We start from the raw sequence: 20375 nt of genomic DNA, 5'->3' as shown, positions 1-20375 counted from the left end.
TTATTACTATTACCATTATTATTATTTGGGGTAGGTATCTGAGAATTTTTCTTACATTTAAGAAGTGGCTTGGGTTGTGGTTGATAGTCCTGCCTAGTTCCTTAGAGAGTTCACAGGCTCTGTTTGGGGGCAAACTTGTAGAATGTGAACCAGCTAATAATGTGACTTTTTGTTTAGGTGATCACACCACAACGAAAAGTTACCCTGGCTGCACCCAACCGGAAAGACATGGAAGAATGGATCAATGTCATAAAAACCGTTCAACAGGGAGAAATTCGCAAGGTAAGAAAAATAGTAGAGAACTCACACAACTCTCAGAAGTAAATGTTTAATTGGTTGTATTAGTTAAGCCACCTTTCAAAAAGGGAAATAGAAAATGGAAGTAGAGAGACCATCTGGTCAGGAATTATAGATGGATGTTATTAGGAAACTTGTTTAGAACTATTTATAAATAGGAATAATTCACTTAGACTCAAACCATGGTAAGTATGTGGTTTAGATACCTCTTTTTTTAATGAATATAATTTATTGTCAAATTGGCTTACATACAACACCCAATGCTCATCCCAACAAGTGCCTTCCTCTTTACACATCCATTTGATATGTAGATGTCACTATATGCCCAATGGATGAGTCATTCAAGATGTATGTAAGCAGCTAACCTCAATGTTCTTATGTTAGCAAAGCTGTAATCAGCAGTTTTGACCTGGGTCTGCTGAGTGACTACAATAACAGCTAATGAAACTCAGGCTTACAAAAGAGAAAAAAATAGACAAAGATGAAATAACTATTCAGTAGAAAAAGCAGGATTTGGACCCAGGCTGTGTGATTCTAAAACCTATGTCCTTAAACCCTATGCTAATGTAGGAGGAAGAGCAAGGAGCAGTCCTCTCCAAAGATTAGCAGAATTCTTCTTATTATTAATACCAAACCTCTGGCCACTGCTCCCTGCAACAAATGGTATTCCATTCAAACTCTGGGCTATGCCCTCGTTCCACTCCTCTGAAGACCTACAATAGTTAGAAGTTTCAAAAGGGGAGGGATTTTTGTCATTTGTTTCCTTGTATCAGTGTGTGGCACATAGTAGAGGCTCAATAAATATTTTTTAAGTGAATAAATGAATCTGAGGGTAATCTCAGAGCCAGGGTTTAGAAAGAGAATGATATATAGTTCATCCTAAAGCAAAAGAAGCTGATATTTTAATTAACTAGCAAAAGATAGAGGATTTTTATGGGCATTTGGGATGGACCAATGGTAATAATGGGTTTTATAAGTAAAAATAATGCCATGGAGAAAACCATGTGTCCTCATTTCCCTATGACTCCTCTGGCTCTTAAACACTGATTTTCATTGCTACACATGGCTATTAATACATGATAAGTTGACTGAACTTGGGCCTAGGTATCTCTCCACATATCTGTAAGGCCTCTCCCAGGCTCACATTGTCTATGCATAATTGAGAGATTCTTGATTAGAATCTGATGATGGTCTTTATATTAATTACTCTCATTGTTTTACTCCTTTGTTATTTTCTTCTTCCTTTCCTGATAGAGGATTTCATCCCATTCCTCCCCCTCCACTCCAATTGAGCCCACTATGGCATAGAATTAGTGGTAGCCACAAAAAGTTGTGATTTCCATGCTCCTCTTCCATCATCATCCCTGTGGGTCAATCCCTTTCCTTCCTGTGGTTTATCTCTATCCAAACTGTAGCATTTCTCATGAAATACACACTTTCAATTTGGCATAAAAGGTTATATAGTATAATTTTACTTATTAGTCTAGAAATGCAAATGCTTCTAGAGAAAGCCATCAGAGCATTGATGTGCTATTCCTGATTTAGTTGAATTAAACATCTAGGTATTGACTACCCAGCACAAACCAGAAAGGAAAAAAAAATAATATACCTGTTTACTCTCTTGGAAGAATTGTGAGTTTCAGGTTGCAATCACAACTTCTGTGAAGCTGCTCCAGGGACCTAAATCTATTAAGGAACACTTTTAGCTGATAGTGAAATGTCTCATCATGAGCATCTTAGCAATTCATCTTGCATGAGGCTTAAAAAGTCAAATATGCTTTCTCCCATATGTACCTTATCTCTAATGGTCTCTTTTAGTCTCTGTCACCAGCAATGCCTGATATAGGGTGAAGAAGATTAATTATAGACTTAGTGGTCTATTAAAGTCAGTATAAAGTAACTGGATAACTTACTACAAAATAGTACACATTAAGGAATATGCCCTTAGCAGGTGCTCAGTTCTGTTCCATAGAGGATCGAAAAGGTGTGTTGGGGCGCCTGGGTGGCTCAGTCGGTTGGGCCTCCGACTTCAGCTCAGGTCACGATCTCGCGGTTCGTGGGTTCGAGCCCCGCGTCGGGCTCTGGGCTAATGGCCCAGAGCCTGGAGCCTGCTTCCGATTCGGTGTCTCCCTCTCTCTCTGCCCCTCCCCCGTTCATGCTCTCTCTCTCTCTCTCTCTGTCTCAAAAATAAATAAAACGTTAAAAAAATTAAAAAAAAAAAAAGGTGTGACTGGCTCCCAGCCACAGTGAGCGTTTTAGGTAGTTGGGAAGACAAGATACACAAAAGAAACAGTTAAATGACAGTACTCATGATAAATAATAGTTTTCAGAGATGTTACAAGACAGTGCATGATTGCGAGAAGAATGAAACAGACAGTAAAGTAGTATAAGAGTTCAGGAGAGAAAGAGATAAGTATGGGCTGAAGTTTCCTGAGATAATAGAGGACAGATTTAAGACTGACCTTGAAAGATGAATGGGGTTTTATTGGTGACAGGGAACTAGGGGTAAGGGTAAGTCCTAAACAGGGGAATTGGTATAAGCAAAAGGTGAGTAACAGAAAAACAGAAACTTTTTGTAACAGAGTAAAAGGGGGACTCCATTTAACCAGAAGAGTTTGGGAAAGTGAGTTTAAGAAGTGTCTGGAGAGGTTGCCTGAAGTTGATTGTAGAGGATTATCAATGCCAGAATAAAGAGTAGGGAAGAGTTGGAATATGATCAAAGTTCAGTTTAAAGACGGATTGGAAAGAGAAGAGAGTTTATCAAAAGGATATTTTAGAAGTACAAGCTGGATTAGATGAAGGAAAGACCAGAGGACAGAAGATCATAGATGAAGCTATAGATTAATTCAGACAAGACAAAGTTAAGCCCCAGAATGAAGATAAAAAGGGAAGACAAATTGTAGATGCTGAGATGGAGGTGGGGAAAATCTAAATGTATGAAAGAGGCAAAGCAGAGAGAAAAGTGATAGGCAGATAAAAGGTTTGAGTCTGGGAGACTTAAGAAAGAATAGAAAGGAGAAAATTAGAAATAAGCAATTGCTTAAAAGACTAGGTTAAAAGGTTAGCTTTTTCTAATGACTTGTCATGGACCCATTGACTATGGGAATGGGAATGGACCTTAAGAGTCATCTAGACTCCAGATTCTAGATTTTAAAGCATCTTTAGATCAAGTCATGCAGCCTTTATTTGAATGCTTCCAAAGATGGGGAACTAAGATTCTTACAAAAGAGTCCATTCAGTTGTTAAAGGTCTAAATGTTAGAACATTTTTCTAGTCTTTGGTCTAGTAGAATAACTTTCTAACATTTCAGTTTGTGCTACAAGAATGGCATCTGCTGCCCCTTGTGGTAGAAACCTTCCTGTTACTAGAAGCATTTAAAGCAAACTATTTAAGGAACTGCTTCTGAGAATGTTGTATAAAAAATTAATTTTTCATAGTGACATCAGAAAGATTGTGGATTAGGAGGTCCCAATGCTCATCCTCTCTCCCACAAAAACTTCAAGAACAACAAATAAAGAGGTACATCCTAGCTAGAATAGCTCTGAAAGAGCTCCAGAATACAATAAAGAAGGTGTAGAAACTCTATGGAGCACAGAGACAGAATGACCATGTAGAAAGGCATAGCTAGTTATTTACATGCATTGCCCCAGCCTCCAGTCTGGCAGAGCTTGGGGCCAAAAAGAATCCCCTTAGTCTGACTTCCCTCCATAAGGGAAAAGGAGAGCAGGAGGATTCCAACAGTCCTCATCAGTGCTGTGGACACATGCAACTTCCACCATGGAGTTGCTCTACAGACTTTATTGATGCTAAAACAATCAGTTACCTGGAGCCCATGCTGCTGTGATGCTCCCCAAGAGAGCTATTGCATTAATGTCCCTGAAAAAGCTGCTACCACTGTGCCTACACTGGGGAAGTGCCACTGCATGCACCCCACTAAGCTGCCAACACTGCATCTTGATCCCCCCCACAACCAGAATCACAACTTCCACTCCTGCAGCCGTACGCACATCCTGGACTCCAGCTCCATGGCTGCTCAGCACATATCCATGCCACACACACCAGGGCATCATGATAAATACACCTATGCCCCAGTCCATAATACCAGTTTTTCTGGATGACCCTGAACTCCAACCCCAGTGCCATGGCCACTCTGCAGGTGCCCACAGCCCAGACATCAACACCATTGCCACAGAAAATGTGTTTGTGACCCTGATTCAGGCACCTACAGACACATGTGTGCCCACACACTGAACTCAACAATAATAGGGATCTTCTTGGCAATGACTTCCTTTGTAGAGAAAAAGGAGAACAGGATAACCAAGGAGCCTTTACCACCAAGGAGCACAACAGCTCTTACCACCATTGTGGAATCCCACAGCCTTGACCAACACTGGCCTCAGCTGATGGAGCTCCACTGAAACTTTGCTGCTGTGCCCTTCCTAAAGCAGGAACTGCTGCTGCACACCTTGAAACCAGAGCCGCCATATCCAACCCAAATTGATATCCTTACACCCACCTATAGATAAGTCTTTATCCCCAAAGAGAATCTGTAAAGTCTGAAAGAGGTGACTGCTCCATCAAATGTGCAGACATCAATGCAATGGTACCAAAAATACAAAAAAACAAAAAAAAACAAAAAAACAAAAAAACAAAGAAAACAGAGCACAACCAAAGAATTAACAATAGTTTTCCGGTAATTGACATCAAAGAAATAAAGATCTATGAATTTCCTGAAAGAGAAGTCAAAGTAATTGTTTTAAGGAAGTTCAGTGAGCTCCAAGAGAGCACAGATGGATCATTCAGTGAAACCAGGAAAATAATACATGAACAAAATGAGAACCTCAACAAAAGAAATCATTAAAAAAGAGCCAAATTTTTGAGCTGAATAATACAATAAATGAAATGAAAAATGAAGCAGGGAGCTTTAACAGCAGACTTGATCAAGCAAAAGAAAGAATCTGCAAACAGGTCATTTGAAACCAGTCAGAAGAGAAAAAAATAATGAAAAAGCATGGATAAAAGCAAACAAATATATGCATTATGGGAATCCAAGAAAAAAAGAGAAAGGGGCAGAAAGCTATTTAAAGAAATAATGGTTGAAAACTCCCCAAATCTTGGGAGAAAGTTGGAAATACAAGTTCATGCATCTTGCATCTTGATCCCCCCCACAACCAGAATCACAACCTCCACTCCTGCAGCCGTACGCACATCCTGGACTCCAGCTCCATTGCTGCTCAAAAGACCTCACACAAGATCTCTTCACAAAGAAGACTACACCAAGACATAATCAAATTGTTAAAAGTCGAGAACAAAGAGAATTTTGAAGGCAGCAAGAGAAAAGTAACCTATTACATATAAGGGAGCCCTAATAGGACTATAAGCAGTTTTTTTCATATATATCTTCCCCACCAGGAAAGAGTGAGATGATGTAATCAAAGTGCTGAAACAAAAAAAAATTTACATACAAGAATACTATACCTGGTAAAATTATCCTTTCAAATGAAGGAGAGGTAAAGTCTTTCCCAAACAAAAACTGAGGGAGTTTGTCACCACTAGACCTGCCTTAAAGATGGGTACAAGAAATGCTTAGAGGAGTTCTTCAAATTGAAATAAAAACACACTAAACAATATGAATGCTTATGAAAGCATAAATCTCACAAGTCAATGAAAATATATATCTGTAGAAGGATCAATATAACAATGGCAATTAATGTGTTAATTTATGTAGTGGATAAATTTCTTATAACCTTAAAATAAAAGTTAGTAGGTAAAAATTTGTTAATGGATACATACATAACATAAAAATAAGCAAACTCTGTCTATAAGAACACAAAGTATATGTGTTTGGTGGGGGGAGTAACAGTGTAATATTTTTGTGTGCTATTGAAGCTAAATTGTTAACAACTTAAAATAGAATGTTATAACTATGAGATATTTTATACAAGTCTTGAGCTGCCTCCCCCCAAAAAACACCTATGATAGATACATAAAAGATAGAGAAGAAAACCAAAACAAATCTCTGCAAAAAAATAATCATCAAACAATAAAAAAAGACAAGAAAAGAAAACAGAGTCAAAACAACTGAAATACATATGTAAAACAAATATCAGAGTGGTAATAGTCTTCACCAACAATTACTTTAAGTGTAAATAGATTAAAGTCATCAATCAAAAGATATGGACTGTAATACTCTCTAGCTCCACCATGCCATTGCAAATTGCAAGATTTCATTTTTTTCTATGGCTGAGTAATATTCCATTGTGTGTGTGTGTGTGTGTGTATATATGTATATCCATTCATTAGTTGACATACACTCGGGCTGTTTTAAAATTTTGGCTATTGTAGATAATGCTACTATAAACATGGGGTGCATGTACCCCTTTGAATCTGTAATTTTTGTATCCTTTAGGTAAATACCTAGGAGTGCAATCACTAGATCATAGGGTACTTCTATTTTTAAGCTTTCAAGCAACTGCCATACTGGTTTCCAGAGTGGCTGCACCATTTTTCATTCCCATCAACAGTGCAGTTTTCCCCATAGGTCAGTCAAAGAAAGAAAAATGCCATATGATCTCACTTATATGTAGAATTTCAGAAACAAAACAAATGAGCATAGGGGAAAAAGAGAGAGAGAGAAACTAAGAAACACATTCCTAACTAAAGAGAACAAACTAATCATTACCAGAGGGGAGGTGGATGGGGGTGATGGGCTAAATAGGTGATGGGGATTAAGGAGTGCACTTGTGATGAGACCTGAATGCTGTAGGGAAGTGTTGAATTACTGACCTGTACTTCTTAAACTAATATTAATCTGTATATTAACTAACTGGAATTTAAATTAAAACTTAAAAAAGACATGGAGTACCTGAATGCAAAAAAAAAAAAAAATAAGATCCAGAAATAACACTGTCTACAAGACTCACTTTAGAATTGAAGAAATTATGGGCTGAAAGGGAACAGACTAAAAAATATTTTTCATGCAAATGGCAATCAAAAGAAATCAGAGGTACTTATATCATATGTCTATATGATATACTTATATTCTTATATCAGACAAACTATACTTTAAGTCTAAAACTGTTTCTAGAGACAAAGAAGGGCATTATATAATGATAAAAAGGTCAATTCAACAGAAAAATACAGTTATAAAAATATATGTACCCAGCATCAGAGTACCTAAATAGATGAAGCAAATAATGACAGATCTGAAAGCAGAAATTGACATCAATACAATAATTATAGGGAACATCAATACTGTACTTACAATAATGTATAAAGCCTGAAGACAGAAAATTAATAAACAGTTGACTTGTATAACACTATTGACCCAATGGACCTAACTGACATATACAGAAATTTTCACCCAACAGCAGCAAGACACATTTTTCTCAAGGGTGCATGGAACATTCTCCAGGATAGTAACAAATTGTGTCACAAAACAAGTCTTAACAAGTTTAAGAAAATAGAAATCAGTGGCATCTGGGTGGCTGTCGGTTAAATGACTCTTGATTTCAGCTTATGTCATCATCTTACAGTTGTAAGATTGAGCCCCGCATAGGGGTCCATGCTGGGTGTGGAAACTGCTTAAGATTCTTCTCTCTCTCTCTCTCTCTCTCCCTCTCTCCCTCCCTCCTTCTGCCCCTTTCCCACTCACTTCCACACACTCTGTCTCTCAATTTAAAAAAAAAGAAAATAGAAATCACTCCAAGTATCTCTTCTGACCATAATGGAATGAGATAAATAACAGCAATAAAATGGGCAAATTCATGTATATATGGAAACTAAACAGTACACTTTTTTTATTTTTTATTTTTCCCCAAATTTTTACTTAAATTCTAGTTAGTTAACATATAGTGTAATATTGATTTCAGGAGAAGAATTTAGTGATTCATCACTTACATATAACACCCAGTGTTCATCATAATGAGTGCCCACCTTAATTCCCATCACCTATTTAGCCCATTCCCCCCCCCTCACCTCCCTCAATCAACTCTCAATTTGTTCTCTGTAGTTAAAAGTCTCTTAGGATTTATTTCCCTCTCTCTTTTTTTTTTCCCTTCCCACATGCTCATCTGTATTGTTTCCTAAATTCTACACGAGTGAAATCATATAGTATTTGTCTTTCTTTGATTAGTTTATTTTGGTTAGCATAATACCCTCTAGGTCCATCCACATCATTGAAAATAGCAAGATTTCATTATCTTTGATGGCTAAATAATATTCCATTATATATATATATATATATATATATATATATATATATATATGTGTGTGTGTGTGTGTTATATATTATATATATATATATATATATATATATATAGGGAAATTATATATATATATTATATCATCACTCTATGGACACTTGCACACTTTCAATAGTTTGGCTACTGTTGATAATGCTGCTATAAATATCAGGGGGCATGTACCCTCTTTGAATCTGTATTTTTGTAGTCTTTGGGTAAATACCTATTAGTTCAATTGCTGGGTTGTAGGGTAGTTCTATTTTTAACATTTTGAGGAACCTTCATACTGTTATCCAGAGTGGCTGCACCAGTTTGCATTCCCACCAACAGTGCAAAAGTGTTCCTCTTTCTCAGCATCCTCACCAACACCTGTTGTTACTTGTGTTGTTGATTTTAGCCATTCTGACAGGTGTGTGGTGGTATTTCATCATGCTTTTGATTTGTATTTCCCTTATGATGAGTGATGCGGAGCATCTTTTCATGTGTCTGTTGGCAATCTGGGTGTCTTCTTTGGAAAAGTGTCTGTGTCTTCTGCCCATTTCTTAACTGGGTTATTTGTTTTTTGAGTGTTGAGTTTGATAAGTTCTTACACATTTTGTATATTAATCCTTTTCAGATATGTAATTTGCAAATATCTTCTCCCATTCCATAGGTTGCCTTTTAGTTTTGTTGATTATTTCCTTCACTGTGCAGCTTTTTATTTTGATGAAGTTCCAATAGTTTCTTTTTGGTTTTGTTTCTCTTGCTTAGTAAGAACTTGCTCTAACCAAGGTCAAAGAGTTGCTGCCTGTGCTCTTCTCTTGGATTTTGGTGGTTTCCTATCTCACATTTAGGTATTTAATCCATTTTGAATTTATTTTTGGTATGGTGTAAGAAAGTAGTCCAGTTTCATTCTTTTGCATGTTCCTGTCCAGTTTTCCCAACATCATTTGTTGAAAAGAATGTCTTTTTTTTTTTCATTGGATATTCCTTCCTACTTTGTGGAAAATTAGTTGACCATATACTTATGGGTCCGTGTTTGGCTTTTCTATTCTGTTCCATTGATCTATGTGTCTGTGTTTTGCCCATACCATACTGTCTTGATGACTACAGCTTTATAATATAGCCTGAAGTCTGGAATCATGATGCCTCCCACTTTGCTTTTCTTTTTCAGGATTTCTGTGGCTAGTCGGGGTCTTTTGTGGTTCCATACAAATTTTAGATTGTTTTTTCTAGTTTTGTGAAAAATGCTGGTGGTATTTTGATAGGGATTGCATTAAATGTGTAGATTGCTTCAGGGAGTATAGACATTTTAACAATGTTTGTTCTTCCAATCCATGAGCATGGAATATTTTCCCATTTCTTTGTGTCCTCTTCAATTTCTTTCATAACTGTTCTATAGTTTTTAGAGTACAGATCTTTTACCTCTTTGGTTAAGGTTATTCCTAGGTATCTTATGGTTTTTGGTGTAAGTGTAAATGGGATCAATTCCTTGATTTCTTTTTTTTTTTCCGCTTCATTATTGGGGTATAGAAATGCAACAGACTTCTATATGTTGATTTTATATCCTGAAACTTTGCTAAATTCAAGTATTAGTTCTAGCAAATTTTTGATGGAGTCTTTCAGGTTTCCTTTTCTTTTCAAAAAATTTATTTATTATTTCTTTTGAGAAAAAGAGAGAGAATGAGTGGAGAGAGGGGCTAGAGAGAGGAGAGAGAATCCCAAGTAGGCTCCACACTGTCAGCACTGAACCCAGTTCAGGGCTGGATCTTACAAACTGTGAGATCATGACCTGAGTCAAAACGAAGAGTTGGACACTTAACTGATGGAGCCACCAGGTTCCCCCTTTCAGGTTTTCTACATGGAGTATCATATCGTCTACAAATAGTGAAAATTTGACTTCTTCCTTGCCTAATTGGATGCCTTTTATTTCTTTTTTTTTTTTTTGCCTGATTGCTGAAGCTAAGACTTCCACTACAATGTTAAATAGTAATGATAAAAGTGAACATCCCTGTCTTGTTCTTGACCATAGAGGAAAAGCTGTCAGTTTTTCCTATTGAGTATGATATTAGTTATAGGTCTTTTGTATATGGCCTTTATGATGTTGAGGTATGTTGCATCTATATCTACTTTGTTGAGAGTTTTTTTATCAAGAATGAATGCTGTACTTTGTCACATGCTTTTAATGCATCTATTGAGAGGATCATGTGGTTGTTATCCTTTCTTTTATTAATGTGGTGTATCATGTTGATTTATTTGCAAATATTGAACCACCCTGCATTTCAGGAATAAATCCCACTTGATCATGGTGAATCATTCTTTTAATGTACTATTGGATTTGATTTGCTAGTATCTTATTGAGAATTTTTGCATCTATGTTCATCAGGGATATTGGCCTGTAATTCCCCTTTTTAGTGAGGTCTTTGTCTGGAATCAAGGTCTTGGAATCAAGGTAATGCTAACCTTATAGAATGAGCTTGGAAGTTTCCTTCAATTTCTGTTTTTTGGAACAGTTTGAGAAGAACGTATTAACTTTTTTTAAAATATAATTTATTGTCAAATTGGTTTCCATAAAACACCCAGTGCTTATCCCAACAAGTGCCATCATCCCTGCCCATCACCGACTTTCCCCTCTCCCCCACCCCCCATCTACACTTAGTTTGCTCTCAGTCCTTAAGAGTCCCTTATGGTTTGCCTCCCTCCCTCTCTGTAACTTTTCCCCCCCTCCCCCTCCCCCCCCATGGTCTTCTGTTAAGTTTCTCAAGATCCACATATGAGTGAAAACATATGGTATCTGTCTTTCTCTGCCTGGCTTGTTTCAGTTAGCATAATACCGTCCAGTTCCATCCACGTTGCTGCAAATGGCCAGATTTCATTCTTTCTCATTGCCAAGTAGTATTCCTGGCAAAATTCCCCTGGGAAGCCATCAGACCCAGGACTTTTGTTTGTTGGGAGATTTTTTTTAATTAATGATTCAATTTCTTTGCTGGACAGGGGTCTGCTCATATTTTCTATATCTTTCTGTTTCTGTTTTGATAGTTTGTATGTTTCTAGGAATTTTTTCATTTCTTCCAGATTGCCCAAATTGTTGGCATATAATTTTCCCTAATATTCTCTTTTAATTGTTTGTATTTCTGTGATGTTAGCTTTGATCTCTCCTCTTTCATTCATGATTTTATTTGTGTCATTTATCTTTTTCCTTTTGATAATTCTGGCTAGAGAGTTATCAATTTTGTTAATTCTTTCAATGAACCAGATCTTAGTTTCATTGATCTGTTCTACTGTGTGTTTTTTTTTCTATATGGTTTATTTCTGCTCTAATCTTTATTATTTCCCTTCTTCTACTGACTTTTGGCTTTATTTGCTGTTCCTTTTGTAGCTCATTAAAGTGTAAGGTTTGTGGGGCGCCTGGGTGGCGCAGTCGGTTGGGCGTCCGACTTCAGCCAGGTCACGATCTCGTGGTCCGTGAGTTCGAGCCCCGCGTCAGGCTCTGGGCTGATGGCTCGGAGCCTGGAGCCTGTTTCCGACTCTGTGTCTCCCTCTCTCTGCCCCTCCCCCATTCATGCTCTGTTTCTCTCTGTTCCAAAAATAAATAAAAAACGTTGAAAAAAAATTTTAAAGTGTAAGGTTTGTATATTTGGGACTTTTCTTGCTTCTTGAGGTAGACCTGTACTGCAATATACTTCCCTTTTAGGACCGCCTTTGCTGCATCCCAAAGGTTTTGCTCTGTCATGTTTTCATTTTCATTTGCTTCCATGTACTTTTTTTATTTCTTCTGTGATTTCCTGGTTAACCCATTCAATCTTTAGTAGGATATTCTTTAATTTCCATGTATTTTTGGTCTTTCCAATTTTTTTTCTAGTAGATGACTTCAATATTAATAGCATTGTGGTCTGAAAACATGTATGGTATGATCTCAATGTTTTTGTACTTGTTGCAGTCTGGTTTGTGACCCAGTAAGTGATGTAATCTTGAGAATAGTCCATGTGTACTCAAAAAGAATTCTGACTATATCTGTTAAGTCTATCTGGTCCAGTGTGTCATTTAAAACTATTGTTTCTTTGTTGATTTTCTTTTTTTTAATTTTTTAAATGGTTATTAACTTACTTATTTACTTAACATAATTTATTGTCAAGTTAAATAACATATATTGTATGCAGTGTGCTCTTGGTTTTGGGGGTAGATTCCCATGATTCATCGCTTACATACAACAGTCAGTGCTCATCCCAAAAAGTGCCCTACTAAATGCCCATCACCCATTTCCCCAATCCCCCGCTCACCCCCATCAACCCTGTTTGTTCTCTGTATTCAAGAGTCTCTTATGGTTTGCTTCCCTCTCTGTTTGAAACTATTTTTCCCTTTTTCTTCCCCCATGGTCTTTGTTAACTTTCTCAAGTTTCATATATGAGTGAAAACATGATATCTTTCTCTGACTGACTTATTTTAATTAGCATAGTACCCTCCAGTTCCCTCCATATTGTTGCAAATGGCAGGACTTCATTCTTTCTTACTGCCAAGTAGTATTCCATTGTAAATATAAACCACATTGTCTTTATCCATTCATCAATTGATGGAAATTTGGGCTCATTCCATAATTCGGCTATTGTTGAAAGCATTGCTGTAAACATTGGAGTACAAGTACCCGTATGAATCAGAACTCCTGTATCCTTTGGATAAATTCCTAGTAGTGCTATTTCAGGGTCTTAGGGTAGTTCTATTTTTAATTTTTTGAGGAACCTCCACACTGTTTTCCAGAGCAGCGGTAACAGTTTGTATTCCCACCAACAGTGCAAGAGGGTTCCCATTTCTCCACATCCTCACCAACATCTGTTGTTTCCTGAGTTGTTAATGTTAGCCTTTCTGACAGGTGTGAGGTGGTGTCTCAATGTGGTTTTGATTTTTATTTCCCTGATGATGAATGATGTTGGGCATCTTTTCAGATGTCTATTGGTCATCTGGATGTCTTCTTTGGAAAAGTGTCTATTCATGTCTTCTGCCCATTTCTTCACTGGATTATTTGGTTTTTGGGTGTTGAGTTTGGTAAATTCTTTATAGATTTTGGACACTAGCCTTTAATCTGATATGTCATTTGCAAATATCTTTTCCCATTCCATCGGTTGCCTTTTAGTTTTGCTGATTGTTTCCTTTGCAGTGCAGCAGCTTTTTATCTTGATGAGGTCCCGATAGTTCATTTTTCCTTTTATTTCCCTTGCCTTCAGAGACGTGTTGAGAAAGAAATTGCTGCGACTGAGGTCAAAGAGGTTGTTGCCTGTTTTCTCCTCTAGAGTTTTAATTGTTTCCTGTCTCACAATTAGGTCTTTCATCCATTTTGAGTTTATTTTTGTGTATGATGTAAGAATGTGGTCCAGTTTTATTCTTCTGCATGTTGCTGTCCAATTCTTCCAGCACCATTTGCTAAAGACACTATCTTTTTTCCATTGGATGCTGTTTCCTGCTTTGGCAAAGATTAGTTGGCCATACATTTGTGGGTCCAATTCTGGGTTCTCTATTCTATTCCATTGGTCTATGTGTCTGTTTTTGTGCCAATGCCATACTGTCTTGTTGATTACAGCTTTGTAGTAGAGGCTAAGGTCTGGAACTGTAATGCCTCCAGCTTTGGTTTTCTTCTTCAATATTACTTTGGCTCTTTGGGGTCTTTTGTGGTTCCAAACAAATTTTACAATTGTTTGTTTTAGCTTTGAGAAAAATGCTGGTGCGTTTTTGATTGGGATTGCTTTTAATGTGTAGATTCCTTTGGGTAGTATAGACATTTTAAAAATATTTGGCCACCAATACACGAGCATGGAATATTTTTCCATTTCTTTGTGTCTCCATAAATTTCCTTCATAAGTTTTCTTTACTTTTCACTATGCAGATCTTTTACATCTGTGCTTGGGTTTATTCCTAGGTATTTTATGGTTCTTGGTGCAATTGTATACTGGATCAATTTCTTGATTTTCTGTTGCTTCATTATTGGTGTATAGAAATGCAATTGATTTCTGTACATTGATTTTTTATTCTGCGACATTGCTGAATTCATATATCAGTTCTAGCAGCTTTTTGGTGGAGTCTTTCAGGTTTTCCATATAGACTATCATGTCATCTGCAAAAAGTGGAAGTTTGACTTCTTTGCCAATTTGGATGCATTTTATTTCATTTTTTGTCTGATTGTTGATGCTAGGACTTCCAGCAATATGTTGAACACCACTGGTGAGAGTGGACATCCCTGCTGAGTTCCTGATCTCAAGGGAAAGCTCTCAGTTTTTCCTAATTGAGGATGGTATTAGCTGTGGGCTTCTCATATATGATTTTTTTGATGTTAAGGTATGTTCCTTCTATCCCGACTTTCTTGAGGGTTTTTATTAAGAAAGATGCTGTATTTTGTCAAATGCTTTTTCTGCATCTATTGACATGGTTATATGGTTCTTATCTTTCATTTTATTAATGTGGTGTATCCCATTGATTGATTTTCAAATATTGAACCAGCTCTGCAGCCCAGGAATGAATCCCACTTGATCATGGTGAGTAATTATTTTGATATACTGTTGAATTTGATTTCCTAGTACCTTGTTGAGAATTTTTGCATCCATGTTCATCAGGAATATTGGCCTGTAATTCTCCTTTTTAGTGGGTTTTCTCTCTGGTTTGGAATCAAGGTAATACGGGATTCATAGAATGAGTCCAGAAGCTTTCCTTCCACTTCTAGTTTTTGGAACAGCTTGAGAAGGATAGGTATTAACTCTGTTCAAATGTCTGGTAGAATTTCCCTGGGAAGTCATCTTCTCCAAGATTTTTATACGTTGGGAGATTTTTTTATAACTAATTCAATTTCTTTGCTGGTTATGGGTCTCCTGAAATTTTCTATTTCTTCCCATTTGAGTTTTGGTAGTGTGTGGGTGTCTGGGAATTTATCCATTTCTTCCAGGTTGTCCAGTTTGTTGGCATAAAATTTTCATAGTATTCTCTGATAATTTTTTGCATTTCTGTGAGGTTGGTTGTGATCCGTCTTCTTTCATTCATGATTTATCTATTTGGGTCCTCTCTCTTTTCTTCTTGAGTAGTCTGGCTAGGAGTTTATCAACTTTGCTTATTTTTTTTTTTTAAGCCAGCTCTTAGATTCATTGATCTGTTCTGGGTTTTTTTATTCTATATTGTTTATTTCTTCTCTAACCTTTATTATTTCTCTTCTTCTGCTGCTTTTGGGGTTTCTTTGATGTTTTTCTTCTAGTTCCTTTAAGTGTGTTGTTAGATTCTGTATTTGGGATTTTTCTTGTTTCTAAAGATAGGGATGAATTGCAATGTATTTTCTTCTTAGGACTGCCTTTGCTGCATCCCAAAGGATTTGGACTGTCATGTCTTCATTTTCATTTGTTTCCATATATTTTTAAATTTCTTCTTTAGTTGCCTGGTTGACCCAGTTCATTATTTAGTAGGATGTTCTTTAACACCCATGCATTTGGATGCTTTCCAAATTTTTTCTTGTGATTGATTTCAAGTTTCATATTGTTGTGATCAGAAAATATGCATGGTATGATCTCAGTTCTTTTATATTTATTGAGGGCTGTTTTGTGACCAAATATGTGGTCTATCATGGGGAATGTTCCATGTACACTCAAAAGAATGTGTATTCTGTTGCTTTTGGATGAAAAGTTCTGAGTATATCTGTCAAGTCCATCTGGTTCGGTTTATCATTCAAGGCCATTGTGTCTTTATTGAATTTTTGCCTAGATGATCTGTCCATTGTTGTAAGTGGAGTATTAATGTCCCCTGCAATTACAGTATTCCTCTCAATAAGATTGCTTATGTTTATGATTAATTGATTTATGTATTTGGGTGTGCCAAATTGGGGGCATAAACATTTACAATTGTAGCTCTTCTTAATGTATACACCCCATAATTATTATATAATGCTCTTCTTCAGCTCTTGTTACAGCCTTTAGTTTAAAATATAGTTTGTCTGATATAAGTATGGCTACTCCAGCTTTCTTTTGACTTCCAGTAGCATGAAAGATAGTTCTCCATCCCTTCACTTTCAATCTGAAGGTGTCCTCAGGTCTAAAATGGGTCTCTTGTAGACAGCATATAGATGGATCTCATTTTTTTTATCCATTCTGTTACCCTATGTCTTTTGATCAGAGCATTTAGTCCATTTACATTCAGAGTTATTATTGAAAGATATGGATTAATGTCATTGTGTTATCTGTAGGTTTCATGCTTATGGTGATGTTTCTGGTCATTTCTAGTCTTTGTAGTGTTCCACTCATAGTCTCCAGGACTGGTTTAGTGGTCATGAACTTCAGCTTTTGTTTGTCTGGGGAAGCCTTTATCTCTCCTTCTATTTTGAATGACAGCCTTGCTGGATAAAGGATTCTTGGCTGCATATTTTTTTTCCTATTCAGCACATTGACTATTTCCTGCCACTCCATTATGGCCTGCCAAGTTTCAATGTTTATTTATTTTTAAGAGAGAGAGAGAGTAAGTGAGCGAGCATGAGTGGGGGAGGGGAAGGGAGAGAGGGAGACACAGTATATGAAATAGGCTCCAGGCTCTGATCTCTCAGCACAGAGCCTAACGTGGGAGTTGAACTCACAAACTGTGAGATCATGACCTGAGCCAAAGTTGGATGCTTAATTGACTGAGCCACCCAGGTGCCCCTCCTTGTTGATTTTCTGCTTAAACTATCTGTCCACCGCTGTAAGTGAGGTGTTAAAGTCCCCTGCTATTATTGTATTATCGTGAGTTTATGTTTGTTATTAATTGATTTATATATTTGGGTGCTTCATTTTAGGGGCATAAATACTTAAAATTGTTAAATCTTCTGGATGGATAGACCCGTTAATTATGATATAATGCCCTTCTTTGTCTCTTCCATTTAAAATGTAATTTGTCTGATATAAGTATGACTACTTCAGCTTTCTTTTGGTGTCCATTAGCATGATAGATGATTCTCTATTTCCTTACCTTACACCTGCAGATGTCTTTAGGTCTAAAATGAGTCTCTTGTGGAAGGATATAGATGAGTCTTGTTTTTTCATCCATTCTGATACCCTATGTCTTTTGATTGGAGAATTAATCTATTTGCATTCAGAGTGATTAGTGAAAGATAACAGTTTAGGGCCATTGTGTTACCTGTAAAGTTTGTGTTTCTGGTTGTGCTCTCTGTTCCTTTCTAGTCTTTGTTGGTTTTGGTATTTTCACCCCAAAGTGTCCACTTTAATATTTCTTAAAGTGCTGGTTTAGTAGTCCTGAATTCCTTTAGTTTTTGTTTGGGAAATTCTTTATCTCTTCTTCTATTCTTAATTACAGCCTTACTGGATAAAGTATTAGTGGCTGCATATTTTTCCCATTCATCATGTTGAATATATCACACCACTCCCTTCTGGCTTGCCAAGCTTCTGGAGCAGATCTACTGTGAACCTGACCTGTCTTCCCTTGTGGGTTAAGGACTTTTTTACCCTTGTTGCGTTCAGGGTTCTCTCCTTGTCTGTGTATTTTGTGAATTTGACTATGATGTGTTTTCGTGATAGAGGGCTTTTGTCGAATTTAATGGGAGTTCTCTGTGTTTCTTAGATTTCAATGTCTTTTTCTGTCCCCGGATTGGAAAGTTTTCAGCTTTACTTTGCTCAAATGAACCTTCTGTTCCCTTTTCTTTCTTATTCTTCTGGGACTCCTATGATACAAATGTTATTATGCTTTAAGTAGTGGCTGAGTTCCCTGATTCTATATTTGTGATCCAATACTTTTCTTTCCCTCTTTTTGTCAGCTTTATTATTTTCCATAAGTTTATTTTGTATATCACTGATTCACTCCTCTGCTCCATCCATCTCATTGTCATGGCATTTTTAAATTTTTGCCTGACTAGTTTTTTAGTTTTTTTATCTCTGCAATAAGGGAACCTCTAGTGTCTTTTGTGCTTTTCTCACATACAGCTAGTATCCTTATGATTATTGTTTTAAATCTAGTTCAGCCATATTATTTGTATCTATAATGATTAAATCCCTGGTCATGGCTTTTTCCGGTTCTTTCTTTTGGGGTGAATTTCTCCATCTTGTCATTTTGTCTGGGTCACTGGTTTTGTGTGTGTGTGTGATTGTTATGAAAGCCTGTTGTATTCTTTCTCCTTTCATGATGTGGCCATTTTTTCTATCTCTAGTTGTGCAGTTTTGCTCTCTTAGCCCTCAGATTGATTTCTTCAATGTTCAAAATGATTTGATATTTATCTAGCTATATGCAAGGGACAAGACAATCTTAGGGTCCCCCTATGCCTCCACAATCTTAACTCCTCCTAGTACACTTTTTTGGGCAAGTTTTTATTTATTCACTTAAGTGATCTCTACACCCATTGTGGGGCTCACACTCACAACCCCAAAATCAAGAGTTGCATGCTCTTCCAACTGAGCTAGCCGGATACCCCTAAATACTTTTGAACAATTGGGTCAAAGAGGAAATCCAAAGGAAATTTTGAAATATATTTAGAAAAACAAAAATGACGATAAACTATACAAAAACTTAGGCGTGTAACAAAAGCATGTGTAAGAGGGAAGTTTATAGTAAATGCCTCCATTAGAAAAAAAGGACCTCAAATAAACAACCTAACTTTACACCTCAAGGAACTAGAAAAACAACAAACTAAGCCCAAATTTAGCAGCAGTGAAGAAATAATAAAAATTAGAGAACTAAATCAAATGAACAAAAATTATAAAAGTTAACAAAACAAAGTGGTGATCTTTTTGAAAGGGTGAACAGAATTTAAGAAAAAAAGGTTCAAAAAAAGTCAGAAATGAAAGAATAGACACTACAATAGATACCTCCAAAATAAAAAGGATCACAAGAAACTACTATGACAAATTAGATATCCTAAAATAAACAGATAAATTCCTAGAAACATACAAACTATTAAAAATAAATCAGGAAGAAATATAAAACATGAATAGACCAGTAACAAATAAGGAGACTGAATCAGTAATCACCAGTCTTCCAAGAAAGAAAGGTCCAGGACCTGATGGACTTACTGATACCATGGGTGAATTCTACCGAGCATTCAAAGAAAATTAATATCAGTCCTCTCTAAATTCTTCCAAAGTTTAGATACCAAATCAGACAAAACCAGGCAAAGATACTACAAGAAAGGAAAAGCACAGGCCAGTATTCCTGACAAACATGAATGCAAAAATCCCTAGTAAAACACTAGCAAACTCAATTCAGTAGTACATTAAAAAGATCATATAACCAAGAAGTATTTACCCCAGAAATGCAAGAGTGGTTCAACATAGATAAATTCATCATTCTGATACAACACATTAACAAAGTGAAAGGAAAAACATGATCATCTCAATAGATTCAGAAAAAGTATTTCATAATGTTCAACAATAACCAATCATCAAAACTTTTAACAATATAGGAACATAAGGGTCTTACCTTAAGACAATAAAGGCCATATGAAAAGTCCATAGCTAACATCATAATCAATGGCAAAAACTGAAAGTTTGCTTTCTAAAAGCTGGTACAAGGTAAAGATTCCTACTCTCACCACTTATTTTTAACATAATACTGGAAATCCTAGCCAAAGTAATTAGGCAAGAAAAAGAAATAAAAAGCATCCAAATTAGAAAGAAAAAAAGTAAAAATTTCTCTGCAGATGACATAATCATATACATAGAAAACCCTAAAGCCTCAACAATTTTTTTATTTTTTTAATTTTAATTGCAGTGTAGCCAAAATACGGTGTTATATTAGTTTTAGGTGTAGAGTGTAGTGATTCAACAATTACATGCATCATCTGGTGCTTATCATGACAAGTGCACTCCTTAACCCATCCCCACCTGCCTCCCCAATAGTAACCATGAGTTTGTTCTC

General features: G+C 36.5%; 1 protein-coding gene across 1 annotated transcript in view; it reads left to right on the top strand.

Moving 5' to 3' along the window:
- The window catches only part of DGKK (diacylglycerol kinase kappa), a 162227-nt gene that overhangs the window by 55496 nt on the left and 86356 nt on the right, over positions 1-20375 (top strand). Inside the window, exon 4 of the mRNA XM_045051059.1 lies at positions 178-282. Coding sequence (XP_044906994.1) covers positions 178-282 — 105 coding nt within the window. The remainder of the gene's footprint in view (positions 1-177; positions 283-20375) is intronic.

This window comes from Felis catus, chromosome X (assembly GCF_018350175.1).
Source record: "Felis catus isolate Fca126 chromosome X, F.catus_Fca126_mat1.0, whole genome shotgun sequence".
NCBI classification, from domain to species: domain Eukaryota; kingdom Metazoa; phylum Chordata; class Mammalia; order Carnivora; family Felidae; genus Felis; species Felis catus.
Note: the sequence above shows the minus strand (reverse complement) of the source record. Positions and strands in the feature narration are given on the sequence as shown.